General features: G+C 37.0%; 1 protein-coding gene across 14 annotated transcripts in view; it reads left to right on the plus strand.

Moving 5' to 3' along the window:
- The window catches only part of DOCK3 (dedicator of cytokinesis 3), a 231799-nt gene that overhangs the window by 147679 nt on the left and 63920 nt on the right, over positions 1–20200 (plus strand). For all 14 annotated transcript variants that reach the window (XM_069769586.1, XM_069769593.1, XM_069769587.1 and 11 more), the window contains exons 15-22: positions 4776–4900; positions 9780–9942; positions 10431–10537; positions 11257–11428; positions 12111–12208; positions 14181–14264; positions 14621–14721; positions 16047–16128. In XM_069769586.1, coding sequence (XP_069625687.1) covers positions 4776–4900; positions 9780–9942; positions 10431–10537; positions 11257–11428; positions 12111–12208; positions 14181–14264; positions 14621–14721; positions 16047–16128 — 932 coding nt within the window. The remainder of the gene's footprint in view (positions 1–4775; positions 4901–9779; positions 9943–10430; positions 10538–11256; positions 11429–12110; positions 12209–14180; positions 14265–14620; positions 14722–16046; positions 16129–20200) is intronic.

Genomic DNA, 20200 nt, shown 5'->3' on the forward strand with positions numbered 1-20200 from the left:
TGAAATTACTGTACTTCAGAAGTAGCTGCGTGTTTTTCATTTGGAGAAAGTTGCAACTTAAAGTAAGGGTGGAGTAAGCTGTTGAGATCAGAATCCAATGACTGGCACCCTGCTCCAAGCTACTGCAGAGGAGAGCTGTCCATCAAGGGAATGTCTGCTTTCATATCATACTCTTGGTCAGAAGGAAGAGTAAAGAGCTAGAGCAAATATTGCCAAAGCACATTATAACACTATCCATGAATATAAGTATTCTACATTTTATAGTTAGTTTCAAAGATCTTACTTGCTGGACTGAGTCTCAGAGTCAAACCCTTAGTGGTTTAAACTGCTATAACTTCATTTAAGTCAGTGGGCTGATGCTGATTTACTCTAGTTGTGGGGATGTTCATTTATATATAGGACATAAATATATGGTTTTGTTTTTTCTTCATAAGCCATTGTGGAAGATACTCTGAGTATCCTTCTTGCCCATTCGTGCTCCGGAGATTATCGACACTCTTCTGTAAAATGCCAGTATTTTGAAAAAGATGCTAAACCCAGTGATGTTAGAGAGTCAAGTAGACAGTATATACCCTAAGTAAATAGGACCATCTCAACAGTTTAAGAAATATAGACATAAATACTAATTTTTATAGCTGGATTGTTTTTTATATCCTTGGCTGCTTAAATTGTAAGAGACTAAACTTTCAGTTTAAAAAATCCAGTGAAGATTCTCTGGATAAATACAGTTATTTTACTAAGTTACTTGAAACTAGACCTGCACATCCTGAATGTTCTGAGTTGCCACTTTCCCCCAACTTACAGGGATATATTAATGTCCTTTACAGGTTCACAAAGTCACAGAACATTGAACTCTTAGAAAACAAATTTGCTAGAATCAAGATGTCAGAGATTTGTTTGCCTCTTTCTCCTGTAGGAACTTCTGTGAATTATATAACTTTTTTTGACGCAGTATTCACCTGTATAAAACAGGGACCATTCCTGTCCTCAGCGTACAAAATCTTTTAGGATCCGTTAAAAAAAGTCTTAGATTAAATGCAGATGGTTTCTGTAAACTGTTGCTACATTCCAGTTCAAGTAACTGGTTAGTCTTCTAGTGGAAAACCTACAAATCTTATCAGGACAAATCTCCTACTTACTCTAATAGATAGCAGACAATTATTGGCCATTGGACTACTTAATGTTACTAAGTCTCAAAAATTATAAATATTTATTTGGAAGTCTTCCAGTACATTTCTTTATATCGTAAACACAAAATCAATAAACGGCTCATGTAGCCTTTTCCATCATTCCTCTTTTTCCCCTTTACCATGAAAATAGTTTCAGATGATAGGAGAAAGGATTTCATTTCAATATAAGCGAACCCCCAAAGCTATAATTTATGATTTATAATTTAAACAGTTGTACATTTGGCATAAGGCTTTGTAAATAGGTTAAAACAAACAAACAAAACCAAACCCCCATAAAGTTGAAGGGAGGGCAAAGGAAGAGCTGCATTACACATCAGAAAACAATTCTTTTTTCATCATTGTGAAAAATACTATATTTCAAAACATTTCATAAAGAATTAGCAACTGCATATGTTAGAACTGCATGTATTTTATGCTAAAAAGCAGTTTACATTTGGTTTTAAATTGAAAACAGTTGTGGAGAGATGGGCTTTAAAAGAAATACCATTCTGAAAACTCATTAGGGTTTCAGTTCATCCTTGACAGCCATCTAGCACAAACAGACCTCAGCTTAAAGTGTCATCCGCAGGTTTTAGTCTATAAATACTTTTGGCCCACTAGCCTTCTAGCACTTTTTTATTCCTCTACTAATGATAGGAGGCCACAGCTAACCCAGTTTTATAATCTGCTCTGCTCTATATGTGAAGATGTGATGCGTAAGGGATCCAACGTGGTGTACCACACCGTTTTTCTCTCAAAATGCAAGAGTTACTGTCACTTCAGAGCCAGCACTGTTTGTACAGTAGTTTGCGCACAGAGGGCATGAATTGTCTGGTTTGTTAGACAAGTTCTTTATCTTTTTCTTTTTCCAATGGAATTAAATATGGGAAAATCTCTTTCTGCCAAGATTTTTGACTTGATATGTAGCTGCCATTCTGTGTTGTTGCTGACAAGGATCACTTGTTGATCATACTGATCACACTTTTTGTTTAGTCACATGCAAGCTGCACTGCGCTATCTATTCGTGCACTTCCATGGTGTTGTGCAGAATGTTTTCTCTAGCCTTGCAATTTGCATACTCAAAATTTTTAATAAACTGCTCTGTGTTCAAGCATTTGCTCTAGTTTCTGTGCAGCCCATTAGTGCATCTGAGCTCAAACCCCTCAAAAAAAGTAGCAACTGGAGAAAAAAAATGGCTTGTGAGGACTCAGCAAGCGATGTGGTTAGCTAGTATGTTGGGGAAAGGAGATTCTTCTTTGTAGTCACATTATTTTCACTGAAATAAACAGAAGTGTTTGAGTTTGTAGTTTTAACTCCAGATTTTGAGGAAACTGATGGGCTCCATACCTAACAGTTTAATGCTTTTTGTCTTTGCTAGATACATTTGCTTTCCTATTTTTACTATATGTAATGACCTTTTCTATTTAAGATTCAATAGATCCAATATTTTTATGAAAGAAGGTGCACCATTATACTCCAATAAAATAATTTTTCCCTTCTTTTTTCTTCATTTTGATGCAAATCCACTGCTTTTTAGATTCCTCTACACCCCACCCCAAAGGCATTTTTTTTAATTAGTGCAGTAATATCCCTCCTGTTAAGCCTAATGGAAGATAAGATGCTATATATAACCAAATGATGCCTTTAATTTAGGCTGGAAAATGATTTGCAGTCTGACATTGGACTTTGTGTAGCCAGACTGTCTTCCAGAAAAGAGGTCATAAATAGGAAGCTCCAAAATGCTAATTACAGTGAGTAGAATTAATTTCTATTAAGAATTACAGCATACCAATTGAAACTTTTTTTCCTCATTGTGCAAACTCCGAAGAAAAAAGGATGGAGTGTGTTAAGCAGGAAAATTTTCAAAACAAAAGTCCCTACTTAAATTCTTTTGTGAAGAGTTTTGTATTTCCATGATATTCCTGTAGTCAACATATAGGTAGCTTAGGTTGATTTTGAACAGCAAGAGAAATGCACAGGTAATTTTCTCTGTTGTTGTGGACTGTGGAGTGTTGCATTTGATGACTATTCTTTGATGAGAAAAAGCAGATCAAATATTTGAGGTCTTTCACCAGTCTCTTGCTGTCATCTTTTTCCCATTAATGAACCACAGCATTTTCAGACTTCTAACTGTGAGGTGTTTCAAGCAGTCAGCTCTGTGTGAATCCACAATGAGAGTGAGGTTGATGGAAAAAGGAGGACATTTTGCATGCAGATTCCCATTCATAGAGCGTTCCTAGCAGAAAGCACTGAATGTCAGCTACAGAGCTGTATTTTCCATGCTTAAAAAGTGGTACTTATCTCTAGAAATAAAAATGAAAGTAAAGACAGGACTGAAAGCTTCTATTGTTTGTCCCTACAGTAGATTAAGGAACAAATTCTGTGGGGTTATAGACTTCAAGAAGAATTTGAAGTGCTTCTTTGACAGACACAAAAGGATATCCCTCACTGCCTGAAAGCAAATGCTGCCTATTTCATTGTGCTTCTGATTAATAAACAGATTTAACTGCATCAGCTTCTCCAAGTGGAAGAAATCAGACATTCAAGGAGTCTCTGCTTTGCTGGATAACCATTCCATTACTTCATTATTTAATCTCTTGAGGCTGCTTAACAAGATACTTCCCTTGAAAGGGTTTAATTTTTTATTTTAATTTTTTGTATTTTTATATATTGCCCTTTAGTATGTTTGCCTTTCTGGCAAGTAAATAAAAAGAAGTGGTAAGTGTGAACAATTATGAAATGGTGACAGTAACTAAATCTTACAGAAAAATAGGTGCTACCTGCTATCCTTTTGGTGCATGCTTTAGAATTGACTGCATTAGTTTTGAAAGCAAGAGTTTCCCAAATCAGATTCTAAAAAAAAAAATTAAAAAATAGTGAGCTAGAATCTGTGAAATTCAGGATAAAAAGACCCTAAGATAGATGCAAGCATTTCTATTTCTGAATATAGTCACTTGCTCTGAAAGCTCTTGAAAATGAGGTGGTGAGAAATTGGCAAGTATCCATACTGCCCGCTTTCTTATATCCATGCATATGGATACCAGAGGCTAGCCAGAAATCTAGCATAAAAAAGATTTATAATTCATTCTTAATCCATCTGAACTGAATTACAACCAGGTTTCCAGGGCTGCTTTTATTTTGTTGTTATGATTAAAAGAAATTATGACAATAGAGAAAATACTTGAAGAGCTAACTGAATGTAATTTTCTGCTGATCATCACAAAAATACTTATTTTTCTTAAAATATATTGGACATAGGAAGTCTGATGTTAATGATGTTTTGTCAGGCTTAGCTTGATCCTTCCAAATCAGCTAACTAGACAAAGTAGTAGAAGGTTTTTTCCCCTTCCCCGCTTACACAATAAAAGCAAGTATTGATTCTGAGTTCACATTTAATAAAGGCATTACTAACAACAGTCTGATTTTATGCACTGATATTAAAATGTTCATCTTTATTAACAATTAACTTGCTGCTTGGAATGATTTGGGCATCAGCCATAGTCTTGCAGAACACAGAAAATGATTTGCAGAATCAAAATATGTTGCACACAGGCACTGAGTCCTCCACGCTGAATTTAAGCATGTGACTCCACTCTTTCACTGTAGGTGATATACGCAATGACTTATACCTGACATTAGAAAAGGGAGACTTTGAAAGAGGTGGGAAAAGCGTGCAGAAGAACATTGAAGTGACCATGTATGTGCTTTATGCGGATGGAGAAATCTTGAAGGTAAGTGCTTATTTCCTCTGAGCTTCAGGGACCATCTGCTTGCTCCATAGACATGTTCTCTCCAGTAACTAGCTCTTACTTTTTTTTTTTTCCGTAAGTTTTTAAACTGTATATTACAATGAAGTAGTGGTCAGTTATAAATTCGAATGAATTTGGAGCACTTCCTCTGTATGGGAATAGGGGACTTGGAGAAAATATTCACAAACTGAAAAGCTTATGTAATTTCAAAATGTGATGTCAGTGGCTGTAGTAAAAAGAAAATTTAGAGTAACTGTAGTCAGAAAGAACTGAAGAGTATGTGACAAATATCTAAAATTAAATAATGCATGTCATATAGCACAATGAAATGTGAGTGCAAGAAAGACTTTCAAACCAGAATTTGTTGGAGTTATGGTACTGAATGTAGTTTTGGAAAATAAATTTGAGTAGCCTTATTTCCAAGATCCTGGCTTTCACCCTGGGATGGCTCCCTTCCAGCTGTGGGTAGTGATGTTTAATCTTTTTCGTTCTTCCTCTCTTCTTGCTTTTAGTATTATTGAAGAGAAGTAAGTAGATAAGTCAGCTTTGTGTGGGGTGGGAGGGTGTGAGGATAGAGAAGTAAATGGAAAGTATTTTGACATAAACATCTGTCAGAAATTGAGAAATAGCTCCATTAAAATGTATTAATCATAACTTCCCCCTACCTTTTTTTTTACCCCCACTGCAGTAAAATGGTCTTTGTAGCCGCTATCATAGAAGAGTCTAAACACCAAAGTGCTTGTGTGCCAAACTCATTGCCACAGTCTGTTTTTTTCAATTGAAAGGAGAACTTTTCCTTTATTACTACAATTGCTTGTGATTTCATTAACAGTAAAGTATATCTCTTGTAAGGAACTGGTTTGTGCTCGTAGCTGTTGCAGGAAGATCACAATCCTTTTCTGTTCGATTGCATTAGGCATACCTTTCAAATTGAGTCACAAATTTTTAATCATCACTTTATTTCGCAGCAGTCTACCAAAGACCAATATAGGTCTTTACCCTCCCAACTGCAATATCAGCATTTTCCAATGCTAACGTACATAATAGTAGCGAATTATGCTGTAACTGTGGCTAATGATTAAGTATAAAAGCCATATAATTTCTAGACATTATCAGTCTTAACTTCTGTGGTTTTGGTTGGAACAGTCATTCACAGATACGAAGTTATCTTTTTCTTACCCTTGCCTGTTATTACTACTGAAACAGTACTTCAGGGCTTTACATGGGATAGTGGAACAGACATGATACAAACAAACAAAGAATAGTAACAGGTGGTCAATCCAATTAGAAAAAAATTCAGGTGAATATTTGTCATGAAGGAGAGACTTTACATGGGAAGGATCTTTTGTGGTTTTTAAATTTAAGCCACAAATTTAAAAGAAAATCTTTATACCAGTTTTTATGCTATTGCTCCTCTGTATTGTTGCAGTCAAAGCAACAAAGATACTTCGTTTACGTTAAGGAGATCTTTGGTTCATGACATCTAATGGTGCCTAAGATCCACTGTATCTGCTATTAAGTGTATATGGCTGCTCTGAGTCTATAGAAATGCCCTGAAAATTAGAAGGATTCAGCTCCTTAAACTGTAGATTTCCAGTTTGTCTCAACTTTCAGAACACAGATTTTTTTGTAAAATACAGGCAAAGTTTGTGCTCAAAATCTTCCCGTGCTTCAGGTGAAAAGCCCTGAGAATGAAGAGCTCCATCAGTTCTAACCATCCTACCTGTGCAACAGGTTTTGGGAAGTCTAGGTATCCATTTATCTAAAAGGTAACACAGGTCTGTTAGTCTGGGTTAGTTTAGTCTGCCACTATAAATGGATGCTGGTTTACCTTTTACATTAAGAATTTAGTTTTAAACCCTGGATGGCTTATTTTTCACTGCAGCCATCTGGTTTATGTAGTCTTTGTATGGACACCTAGAGCAGTGTGTGATGACCTGCCATTTTCTGTTAGGAGGGAGCTGGTTTCACCCAAAGACAGAGTGTAATGTCATTCCGGGATCAAGCAGCTGTAAAGAGACTGCTAGATCAGGGCTTTCATTTCAATCATTCAGCATAATCTATAAGAAAATACTGAAGACTGCAACAAGAGGAGTCTAATAACTTTTTAATAAAATGTTAAGAATATGGTGTGTGTTGGATAGGGTTTGGTGCAGTACTGATAAAGGGAATTGCTTTGCCTGGGTTCCCTGTCCCCTGGATGATCGCTTGCATGACCCGAGGTTGCTCTCACAGTCAAGTGTAGCTATTTTCTTTCTTCTTTTTCATTTGTCAATTATGACACTAATTTGGTAACTTTCAGTAGGCGATACTGTAGAGAAGCAAATAAAAAACTCCAAGCTCACAATAGTATGGGCAGAACACTGAAAGTTCGATCATTGACCCCAAAGCACTACTGTTCTTGGTTGAAATATCCTTTACTGTTCCTGACCTATGGCCTTTCCAAAGCAAAGACTGCCAAATGAGAGCCAAGTGCTAACTTATGCAGTACACTGGGGGAAATTGCCACAAAATTTTCATCTGATATTAGAATAAAATCTCTAATTTTTTTCTGACCAGCAGCACAATCCAAATCTGAATTTTATGCCTTTATGAAGACTTAGAACAGTACGCAGCGTTAATGAGAATATTCTGTCTGTTTCAAATCCTTATTGCTGTTGAGTATATCTTGGTGCAGAAATAGTCCTACTGAAAGCAGTGAAATTATTCCCAGAATACAGTGCTGTTCAAAATGAAAATGAGTATTTCCTTTTCAAAACAGTCTTGCTCAATTGTTTGTCTCTTTCAATATAGTCTGAAAAATAAACCTTGACACATTCCGCACTTATTCTTCTTTCTGCTCCAGTAGCAGGAATATCTTACTAATTGCAAAGCATACCTTAAATGATGAGATAATTACCTGATACTTTTTCTAGTTTAGCTTCCCTTGCTTGCTTCTGCCCTCTAATTCACCTGCGTATTTGGGTCTCGTGGTAACTAGGTGTAAGGAGACTAGTTTCATGTTTATATTTTGCAGATCACAATTCAGAATTAAAGATTAAACAATCCTCCCTCCTCAGGGTATAGACTGTAGTATAAATTTATGGAAACTAAGTTAAAAACCAGAAGAAAAGACTCTTCACCTCTTCATTTATTTAAAGTGGATAGCATGAAAGAGCATTCCAAGACTGACCATTTGCCTGCCAAGGCAGGTGATTTTTTGAGGCAACAGAAAAAAGCTCATGTGAAAATTTGAATTTTTACGCTACCTTACAGAAGAAATACCGGTACTATTTTACTTTCTCCTAAGAACCTAATGGAGAATGAGGTTTTGGAATTGCTGTGTTGAAGCCCAACAAGTTACTCTTATCAAAAAAATATAACTGGGATATTGCAGGCATTCTGTTTTTTGGTACTGCCAGTACTATGCTCATTCCAACGTGTTAATATGCGCAACAGTTAATTCTTGTTGCTGTATTGAAAAAATCACCTTTATGCCAGGATTGTGGCACATACCCTATGGTTACTAAGACTTACTTGAGAGGACTGAGTTTTGAGTATATGCTATAGTCACTCATTTTGGATTACAGCCTTTGCAACGGATCGCTGTCCAGGGAGGCTGTTCTTGCATTGAATCCCAAAATTCCAGAGAACTCTTTCTTTTTGGGCTCCTTCACAAATTCTTAACTTTCTCAAAGCCAGAGAAGAACGTTACCACAGGCCAAACTGATCGGGTCTGGTTAGTGGGATATACTTGACTTGATAGTCCCTTGATTACAGATTAAAAAATCAAATTAACATTATTGATACTTTCTTGGGATAGAATTTAGAGATGCCTTGGGGTAATGACCAGTAGTTGTTCTTGTCATGGTACTATTCCATGTGGGGTGTTTTTGTGTCAGAATTTACATTGCATGTGTTGTTCTGGGTCTGCTTAGCTTCCATTTCTTCCTGGATTCATTATCCTTAGAGCTGCTAAAAGTGAAGAATCTCTAAGATGTCTTTGTTCTGCATAGTTTTGTAAGATGTCATATCTTTTGGATCACTTTGTAAGTGCTAGGTCTAGAACATGGGTTAGTGCTTATATTAAAAAAAGTGCTTTCTGTTCTGTGTCTTCATTACAAAGGACCTCTTACTGTCCTTTTTTCAAGACTTCGGTATTTCTCCTAACTTCCTTCGTTCATGTTCTGACTAAGGATTTCTGTATTTCCTAAATAATATTGGTTCATGTTTTTCTTAATCTGTATTTTGAGAATACATAGATTGGTCAAGATCTTGGATCTTTTTATATCTAAAAGCAGAAATTTAGATCCCGTTATATTTTTAAGTGATGACTATTCAACAGAAATTCTTTGCTTACCATTAATGAAGTAACTCAATTAGAATTTTCTGGGATACTCGGTGAGGCTGGATGGTTGTAGTTTCAAAAGACCAACGTTTTTAAGAGCTTGAAAAGTTCAGATATCACTTCTGAACTGAGGTACTGAAGCAAAAATGTGATTAAATGATATTTTCAGAAAAGTGTAATATTACAAGTGATGGCCCTATTAGGTCCTTTTTTTTTTTTTTTTGGACTTATGTGTTTATTGTATCTATTCTCTGCTTGATAGAAAACTTAGCTTAAATAATAACGTAACTTAACTTAAGATACCAGAATTCCTCCAGTATCATAGGTCTCCTAGCTCATCCATTGACCCAAAACACAGTTTAAAGATCTCTTAAAAAAATTTCAGGTTTCATTGTGTCTGAGTTTCTGCTTCTGACTCTTCCTTTACGTCTACGGAAAGATATGAATTATATAAAGGTTATCACTGTGTAATAAAATGACTCATCTGTAGTGATGTGATGTCTTTTAATCTTAAATTGTTTTCTTTTGTTGCAGGATTGCATCAGCCTGGGCTCAGGAGAGCCAAGCAGGAGTGCATACCACTCGTTTGTCCTTTACCACAATAACAGCCCTCGATGGGGGGAAATCATCAAGCTGCCCATCCCTATAGACCGGTTCCGTGGGTCTCACCTCCGTTTTGAGTTCAGGCATTGCTCCAGTGAGTGCAAAATATAACCAAGAGGAATCTAAAACAGCTGAGGTCTTTCCATTGTCAATTTATATTTGGATGAGGCTGTTACTGGGTGGAAAGCAGGAAAGGGGTACTGACCTAAAATACAATGAAGGTGCACTGCTAGTTAGCTGGTTGCTACATTTATCAAACAGCACATTAAAAACATTGTGAAAAATCAGTGCAGGGCAAAACATTTGGTAGATGTTCTCCCCTGCTGTACTTTTGCTGTGTTTTCCTGTAGAATGTTTTCTTTACAGCATGTGTATTTTTTATTTTACTATGTTCAGTATGTTTGTGTTTGTTTTGAGGCTTGTTGATCATTTGCATAGAATTAGATACAGTATATTAAATGTTGTTATGTAACCTGCATGCTTTTTGTTAGGCATGCAGAGAAGTTAGTGAATAACCTTGTGGTATATATGGCCAGAAGAATATGTACAAATATGATTCCTTATTTCTATCTCTTGCTACAGCAAAAGACAAGGGAGAAAAGAAGCTCTTTGGTTTTGCATTCACTCCATTGATGAGAGATGATGGCACTACCTTGTCAGATGATATCCATGAGCTTTATGTTTATAAGGTACCAATTCTTCTCTGCAGACTTTTCACCTACTCATCTCTACTTCAGTTTAAATTAGTAATGGTCATTACATTATCTCCCCCCCCCCCCCCCTTAGAAGTATGTGAGGAACAGATTAATAGTAGTTTCAAAATTTTATAAATTCAAAATCACATGACTAGGTGTGGATACAGCCTTTCATTCTAGGTACAGCCTACCTTTTCCCTTCAGATAATGATGATTTGTCATTGTTAATCCTATCCATTTTGAATTCAATCATGCTAGTGTTTATGAGCACTCAGCAATTTTACCAGCCTATGGCATTACTCTATACCTTTCTATTATGAAATTACACTGTACTTCAAATGCATCACGTTACAACGCTACAGCTTGGCAACCCTGTAGCAAGGGGTTTTTCGCGGGGCGGGGGGGGGGTTCTTCCTGCTGACGTATCTGGGTTTATTTCTTCAGTATGATTTTTAGACAGCAGTACTAAGTTGTAGAGATGGAAGATCGTGATAAGTTCTAAGAGTCAGTGGTTAGGAGACCACACTTTCTAGAGCTGGGTCTGTTTTGTGTATGTACCAGCCCCAAAGGTGGTAAGCACAGCTTTTTCTTAGAAGTGTTTTTGTGCACCTAAAAGATCAATAAAAGTACCGTTAGGCAATTGCTGTCAGGGTGTTAGTATGTGGAACGAGATAAGACTAGGTACAATTCCACTTCTTGTCCTGTACCTGCAGTGTGATGAGAACAGCACATTTAACAATCACGCACTGTACCTGGGGCTGCCTTGCTGCAAAGAGGACTACAATGGCTGCCCCAACATCCCGTCCAGCCTCATTTTCCAGCGCAGCACCAAAGAGACCTTTTCAGTCTCCACACAGCTTTCTTCTACCAAACTGACCCAGAATGGTAAGTAGCTGATCCTTCAAAATTGCCCAATGCAACAGAGATTATGAAAAAGAGAGATAAGATGGGCATGCTTGTGCTCTGTTTATTTTACTAAAATACTCCTTTGTTATAATTTCATTACATGTATGCTTTTTTTTTACTAACACTATTGAAACAAGCAGAAAGTGTTTTTTTGAGGAAATAAGAATATTGACAGATGGCAAAGAAATTACAGACGTTACTGTAAGTGCAAGAGAAGGGCAATATGTTAAAGCAAAGTTAATTTTCATTAAATGATTGAAGAACAAAAAATTCAATCTTAGCAGTTATACACAATCCAAAGTTTGCTTCGTTCAGCTTTTACAGGGTTACTAAGTAAATAAAAATTTTGTTACAGCAGTGTCCCTGAAGTATGGGAAGACAAAAGTGGATTGTCCACAGTGCAGTGTCAAGTCACGTAGGGAAAAATGCAGTCTTTACTCTTTTTAAAGTACTTTACCATTCCTCCATTCATTTCTTTGTTAGTAGTATTGGACTTACTCCATGTTTTCCTTCTTGTTTTCCCTTATTTATTTTTTTTTTCCAAGAAGTGTGAACTGCAGCAAGAGCAGAAGTGTAAGATGTAGTGAATCTCTGGTGGGTCTGGGGTTGCCATTCTTCCCTCTGCGTATGGATTCTAGCTCTTTCTCTCACTGTTCTGCAGTGGATTTGCTTGCCCTACTGAAATGGAAAGCTTACCCAGATCGTGTGATGGACATTCTAGGAAGACTGAGACATGTCAGTGGCGAGGAAATTGTTAAGGTACTACATGAAGTAACAGTCTTTGGATAGATCTGTGATAGCAAGTGAATTCAGGCCTGCAGTGCACTTCTGAGTGTTCCCTCTTATTGGACCTTTCTCAGAGCGTATGAATTGGGATTTTATTTTGACATGAAACTGAACAGGAAGATACACTCCTAAAATTAATGGATAGTTAGTCCTTGTGATCAAAACAGAGCTAATCCTTATTAAAATTCCCTCACCCACATATGCTGCGAGCATCAGGTCCTCAGCACCAATTGTTCCACTCTGCAGGCCCACTCCTGTTGAGCCGTGCTGCTTGCTGATGCAGACCCAGCCACTGGTAGTGGTGTTTTGTGCAGACTTACCTGTTCCAGTGGTATTTTCTAAAGCACGTTCTCTGAAATTGCATAAGTGTAGTTGGTCATTTCTAGAGTGAAGAAAACAGAGCTGACTCACAAAACTTGGCCTTCTTAAACAGCTAGTAGAGTTGATCTGTATTTCTGTTTTGCAAATATGTTCCAAATGTCTGCGTAGAGGAGAAAGAAACGTGAAACCTTGAAAGTTAAGGGTTGCTCAGTGGCCAAAGAACAATCCAGCAGACCCGTTTTCCTGTCCCAGCACTGTCAAGTGGAGCTGTTGCCTAGAGCACCAATTGCTCTCTAGCGTGTCTCACCTATCAGTAATCTATCTCCTATCTGATATTTGCATCATGTTTTGTAACCACTGTTGCTCTACATGCCAGTCTGGTGTGTGACCTGAACTTTCTTAGGTCAAAGGAACTTCAAAATGCATTTGTATACTTGTGGTCTCGGCAAAAGAAAAGTGCATTCCTCTGATAATTTTAGGTGTGCTGAGAACTCTCCCTAGAATTTATTTCTATAAATCTAGAAGTAAAAGGAGGTAATTTGTAATCACAAGCAACCAAAGAGAAATCCTATCACTTAATTAGTAGTTTATGATTAAAGCCATTTCACTGTAACTCATTTGAATGTTGCCATATCTTGAATGTTAATCTTCATGATAACTTTGTAACAGTAACAGAAGAGGACAATACCCCATTTATACTGGAATTCTTCAAGAATGTCACATTTTGTACGCTTTGTTTGTAGGGCAGTAAAAGTATCTTTTTTTATATAGAGAAAAGCATAAAAAGATATGGATTAAATTGTTCCAAGGGGAGAAGTAACTGATTCCCTCCCTAAATCAGCTGCCATTTGGCATTGGGATATGAAGACCAGAATGCAATAACTCAGAAAAAAAGAAACTTTATCCTTTCAGAGACTTCATAAATTGTTTTATTTTATTTCTTGTTTTCCACATTAGAAATTTAATGAGACTAGATTAAAAAATCATGAGAGAATGTGCAGTTGACTTGATCTTGAGCATTCTTCTTCACAGTCATCCTTTCTGAGGACTGTGCTTTCAGGAAAGAAAATCACTGAATTGTCAGCATTCTGTAAGCTGCAGTGTTATGGATGAAAGAAAATTGGCAATATGACCCAATTAATGCTTGTTATAAAAGCTTTACTTACTGTCATATAACAAAAGTTTTCAATATTAAGCATAATTTGGAGCACCAGTTAATGTGCTTCCAAGTCTTAAATTTGATGACAAACACTATCTGATACACTCTAATGATATGGGAATGAAAATAAGTTGGTTTGCTACTGTTGTTAGGCAGCACTCTTAGTCAGCTTACAGTGAAAGGAACACTCAGTTATATTTACAAATCCGGCATGCAGTACATGTTTCTTATTTTTTGGTTTTCTGTCATTTTTGTTTAGAAATATTCCTTGTAAAGAGAAAAATTCTTCTTAGTAAAAACAAATGAAAATCTGTCACATCATATGGATGAATCTGAAGTGGTTTGTCCTTGGCAAGTGTTTCACAAAGATATCAACATGTATGAAATAATTAAAGCAGGGGGGGAAATAACCTTCTTTTGAATACAGTTGAATTTGAAATTCTTTGTTTATTCATGTCATTTTAGTTTCTACAAGATATTCTCGACACATTGTTTGTAGTTTTGGATGACAACACAGAAAAGTATGGTCTGTTGGTCTTTCAGTCTTTGGTAAGCTGCTGAATTGTTACTTTTCTTTATCTCATGGTCAGTGAGTTTTAAGTTTCTTGTGATCATGTTACTAGTATTTTACTTACATGAAATATGAAAAATTCAGCTGGGTCCAGCCTTAATGTTTTCTGTAATAATCTTGGGTGAGGAGGGCAGGATAGCCTCAACAGATCGGAGGACAGCAATATTTGCTATCACATGGGAGAAGCAAACAATAACATCTAATAACACAACTACTGACTGTTTAAAGAAACTCATGTATTTCATTGTTCCCAAGCTTGTGTAACTTGTTGATAGAAACCTAGCAACAACGTGCAATTTCCTTTAGTATGGGTTCACTTTTTCATCTCCCACAGGTATTCATCATAAATCTGCTGCGTGATAGCAAGTATTTTCATTTTCGACCTGTGATGGACACTTACATTCAGAAGCACTTTGCAGGAGCGCTGGCTTACAAGTAGGTTTTGTTTAGCCATCACTTCAAGAGATGGTATTAGCAAGCTTTTGAATGATGTCACCATCAGAATCATAACCTTCATGTTAGCAGTGGTTTTCAAAAGTAGAACTACTCCCATGAAAGTTTTCCAGCACAGTTACAGAGAAAAGCTGCTGAATGTCACGTGTGGCTAAGAGTGAGCAGATTTTGCAATTTATCTTGCCTTTCTGAACTGGCAAATCTCACTTTCTTTTTTTATTAACTGAAGAGACACTGTCACTCAGCAACTCATTATCAGTCTGTACTAATGAGCTACCAAGAGCATATACATTTCTTACGGATGTTGGGATATAAGGCTTGTGTGAAAGCTTAGAGAACTAATTGTTATTTCCTCTTCCAAAGTAGACAGGTATTCACATAAGAAGATGTTCTATTTGATTTACAGTAAATGTATAATTTCAGGAGATCAGAAACTTAATTTTCACTGTCACTTTGAAGATTCTGCCTTATTTTCTAGTACTCCTTTTTGAATTTTGCATCAGAGAGTAAGACAGATTTTTGAAAGCAGTAACAGTTATCATTCAGGGTGTTGTTCTTCCTTTCTTTTAGGCCATTTCTTCTGTATATTTGGCATATTCTATCCTTGGCCACAATAAACTATTAAAAACAGCTTAAAATTGATTTTGATTGTTTTAAGCCATCCACATTTTAGTGTAATTAAAAAAAATATTAAAAATATTCTGTCAATGGCAGGTAAAAAGCCCTAGATACTATACAACACTAGAAAGCATAGTCATGTTCAGAGGGTAAAAAGTGTCTGCTTTGTGTTAATTATCACCTCTTTCAGACAAAACAAATGATTTTTGGTAGTCTGATGTCTGAAATAAAACATGTTTTTAATACAACTCTCTAAGTTAGTCCAAATGGTATAGTGTACTTAGGAAAATGGATGCATGTATTTTTTTGCAATCTTAGTTTCTAAAAACTTCTTACTTAGAACTTAGGTCTGGAATTTCTTATTAAAAAAAAAAAAGAGTATGTTTTGGTCTTAGAACTATATTGTATGCCTTTATCAAAGTTATCTCTTTAATAACATCTTTTTGATATTCTCTTAGTGTTCCTTATGGTCTAAGTCAATTACAGAGAAGAAATGATTTTCTGGTTTTGAAACTTAAAATAAATGTATATATTATGTAAATTCAGTAGCTAGGACAGCTATAACTGACCACTGAAATGAAGTGAAATGAGACTATTTTATAGATTTCTCCCTAAACCCAAAATGTTTGTTGCCTAATTTTAAAATAGTGCTGAAGGTTTCTCTTCTTTTCACTGTTTGTTATATTCAGAGAACTGATCCGATGTTTGAAGTGGTACATGGACCGTTCAGCTGAGCTTGTACGCCAAGACCACATCCAGGAAGCGATGAGAGTATGTAGTCAATGGAAGTGTTTGTGTGTCTGTTCCATCTGTGACTACAAAAGGGCCAGGGAGGCCATAAATAAAATGAAGGGTAGTCTGGCACTGACTTCTTACTTGTTTAACCAGAATTTTTTTTTTGTTTTAAATATTTTGCCAAAATTTTAATTTTAGGGGAGATTCACTCTTGTGCAGAAAAAAATGGAAGAATTATGTCTCCTTAAGTCCTTTTGAAGCACTATGGAGAGCTTAAGTGGGACTTACATGGAGTATATGCACTGGCCGTTTATCTATGTGGTCTACACCTTGCACTTCAAGCAGCAGTTATTCTAAATGTATTAGGCACAGGTGCTGTGGATCAAAGATCTGCTTTTCATTTCTGGCTGTAACATGCTTCATTGTATTACCAGTTGAAGTTCTGGAGTATTTTAAGCAGCAGATAAATGAGCCTTTAACTGGATGGAAGTTCTAACAACTATCATTGCCCAGGACCTGAATCACAGTTCTGTGATGAGAGTATGATCTCGCAGGAAGGCGCAGATTTCTAATGGTGTGTGAAAAAAAGGGAATCTTTTTGGTGCTATTACAGAGAAATCAGAGAATAAATAAAGTATTAGTTTTACTGTGTGTAGCTGTAAAACAGAAAGATAGTGTGTCAAGTACATAAATACAAGATTCCAAAATTGGCAGGAAGATATTTTTCTTTGAGTGAATGTCTGTCTGTACCTTCTTACTCTGAGTAGGCTTATGTCCAAACGTTTGAGTCTGGGCACTTTCAGAACTAGTAGCAATGGCAGAGATTAGCACTTTCCCTTTCTTACTTTTTCACGTCAGTACAAACAGGTGAAGCATCTCACAGGTGAAGCGCACACATGTACATACACTACTCCTTTAATTTCTGGCAACCATTTGGGAAAGTTAAAGGTTGCTCCTTGCAAATGTATTTATGCTTGTGGCTTGGCATATGTTTCAGAATTTATTATGGCTTTTTTTTTTCTTCTTGTGATATTTTTTGTTCTTTCTTTTGCATCCTTTAGTCTAATTCAGTCAGTATTTTTGAGGAAGTAATTTTTATTTTTTGAGAATCCTTGTTCCATTTGAATGGTATGGCATCACCACCGTCAAGTAGCTTTCAGGATCTCCTGTTAGGATGGTATCCTGATACTTACAAGGGCATTGTAACAGTGTTTCCTTTGTCTTTTATAGATATTTACATACTTAAAACTTCTTTGTGATACTTTTCAACCACAGATTCATAGGGAATGGTAAAAATGGGGCAAAGATGTCTTTCAAGAAATTATCAACTTGTCATTCTTTTTTCCATCCTTATCCTTCCTTTTTTTCTGAATTACAAAGGAACCTATTAATATCATGAGATGAGAGGAAGATCTCCAGCTGGAATGACTTCTAGAAGGTTTTCTTCCCTCTCAAACCACTCATTAGTGCTATATGCAGTGCAGCAAACAGAGATGTATAATATTGTCCCTATGTGATCTGCATTTTTTGAACCTCATAGTAGTCCTCTTCAGAAATACTAAAAATATGAATGCTGGAATGTCTTTCAGAAGCTTGGTTTGTGAATAAGGTACATTCTTTCAAGGATTCCAAGGCATCTCTTTGCCTGCTGGGAATCTCAAGTGTTGGCCTAGAAAGCAGCTGTTCCCTCCATGAGCGAGGTCAATTTGAAGACCTGACAGCCCAAGCCTTTCCAAGCACAGGAATTACAGTTACCACCAGAGTTTCTGCAGAAACAGTGCATCCTCTACGACTGACACTGCTGTCACATCTTATTCAGACAGTTGCCTTTGCAGGTGTATCTTGGAGGCCCAAATTAAGGTCTTTATCTTCTTCCATTACAGGAGAGTGATTGATTTCCTTCTTTGTTTCCAGATTTTATTTCAGGCATTTGGAGCAAGTTTGTACCAAAACTATTATCACTGCTAATGCGTCATTACTAGTACTATATTCTACTCTTGGGAATTTCTGTATTCTTGGATGTCTTCACTACATTCCTTGCATTAGTAGTTCTTCAACTGAGAAAACAGGGTAGCTCTCTGTCGCTTTTTCCCTGAATTAACTGTTAAACATAGTACCCTAAAGCAGGTGTTGAAGTATCTCTGCACTCTTTTTTGGCTCTTGACTGCCTGTGTACTTTAATGATGGATATGCAGATGTCTCATAGGATTCTGATTTTCCACCTTGGCATTAGCAAGCGGTGATCTAGACTATTTCTAAAATCACTTACCTCCCTCAAGACTGCTTTCAGTTCTCAAAAAACTTCTATGAAACCAGGAGGAACTATAACTGAAAGGATGTCTCTACCTGTGCTAGAACACATGGCATCATGTTCCTTTATTATGCCCTATAACAAGCTCCACGTAAGTTGCATCCAGATACAGCTGCCTGTGCCTCCCTGGAGAATTCTGTAACGAAGTGTCCATGCATGGCTCCACAGACAGTTTTACTTTCCCTGCTAGTCGTGGCAAAACTTATGAAGTGTCTCTAGGAGATGCCCTTTCAGCTTCAGTTATCTTCCAGTAGTAGAACCACAGGTGGGTTTTGCCTGCATTGAGTAACCCACTGAAAAAGCAAGACCTTTTCTTCCTCAGGAAGTCACATCTTCGTATCAGTGTTCTGGAGCTGAACCACACAGAACATGCATCAGACATTTTTTAGAGACTTTGAGGTCCTGCATACCATTACTATGGGGCAGCACGATTTCTTCAAAACCGTGAACATACTTTCTGAGCCATGCCAGCCAGGGAGCTAATGAATGAGAGATTTGGAATTACATCCTCAGCCTGCCTTTTGAGACTGGGGACTCCTCCAAATTGTTGCCCTCACCCTGAATTTAAAAAAGAAATGTCAGTCTGTTGCTTTTGAGACCAGTCTGTCTCTGGACTTATTGATTACGTCATTCAGAAATAATTACCTTATTTGGTGATTTACATTTTCTACAGTCTCAACTTTTTCTAAGAATACCAGAAAACTGCTGATGTAATTCCAATTGTTCCGCCCTCGTCAGCCTGTTTGTGGGACTTGCTCCTTCTTTTATTGCTGATGCCTTGAACTTTGCCCTAGGTCTTTTCATCTGCTCTCACAAGACTCAAATTGTACCTTCACTTGAACCTTTGCACTTTTTTTCTTAAAACTGCATAGTAGATGCTTCTTGTACTTGAAGCAGGTATGCTGTTCTCTGGAAAAAACACAGTGACAGTAGCAGGAAGAAGTTTGCTAGCTGCTCTTGAGTGGTGAAGTGGATACTCGGAGACTACTGAAAATGGCTTTTTTTTGCTTCGGTTAGGACAGTGAAAGAGATTCAGAGCTTCGGAGCTAATCCTCTTTACGTACACTGTGCTTATGATAAGGTTACCCATTGTACATACTCCTAAGGTAATCATCGGGTTTCTTGAGTTAGGAAATTAATCTGTGCTTTTCCTTAAAGCAGCTCTATACAAGGTTGATTCATCTGTTCATACTCTGAACGTCAGGTATGGTTTGCCTTTTGTTTAAATTGAACAGACTCTTCATCTCTACAGCAGATGAGTCCAGATGTGCAGCCGTACTGTCCCCAACTGTCCACTGGATTTATGAATGTGCTACAGTAAAACCATCAGATGTTGTCTGAGCATAATCCCTGAAGGCTCAAATGACACTAGTGTCTCTGAAAAATATCTTTATCCATTAGACGTGCAGAATAACCACAGAAATGTGTCCACTTTTTTACATGTGTTACCACAGAAGCTTCTAACTGATGCTGCTCTTGTCATAGTGGTCTTCTGGTTTTAATTCTCCTGGGACATTGCAACCAACCACCAGGTAATCTGTGCAAGTTGAGATGTGCTATTCCTGTATTCACAGAGTGAACACGCATATGGACAGTCACTCAGAGAAGAAAGGAAGGTTACTCATTAGTAAGTGGAAGTTCTTTGAGATGTGTTACCTATGTGCACATTTCTTGCTCCCTTTTCTCATCTCTCCTGGAGTACCACTGGTAGAATTTAGGGATTGTTTGGTTGTGAGGAAATAAGGTTATGATGCTTTTTGTCCATTTAAGTTTTGCGTGTGATGTACCATGAGTCTT

Source organism: Haliaeetus albicilla, chromosome 24 (genome assembly GCF_947461875.1).
Source record: "Haliaeetus albicilla chromosome 24, bHalAlb1.1, whole genome shotgun sequence".
Taxonomy (NCBI): domain Eukaryota; kingdom Metazoa; phylum Chordata; class Aves; order Accipitriformes; family Accipitridae; genus Haliaeetus; species Haliaeetus albicilla.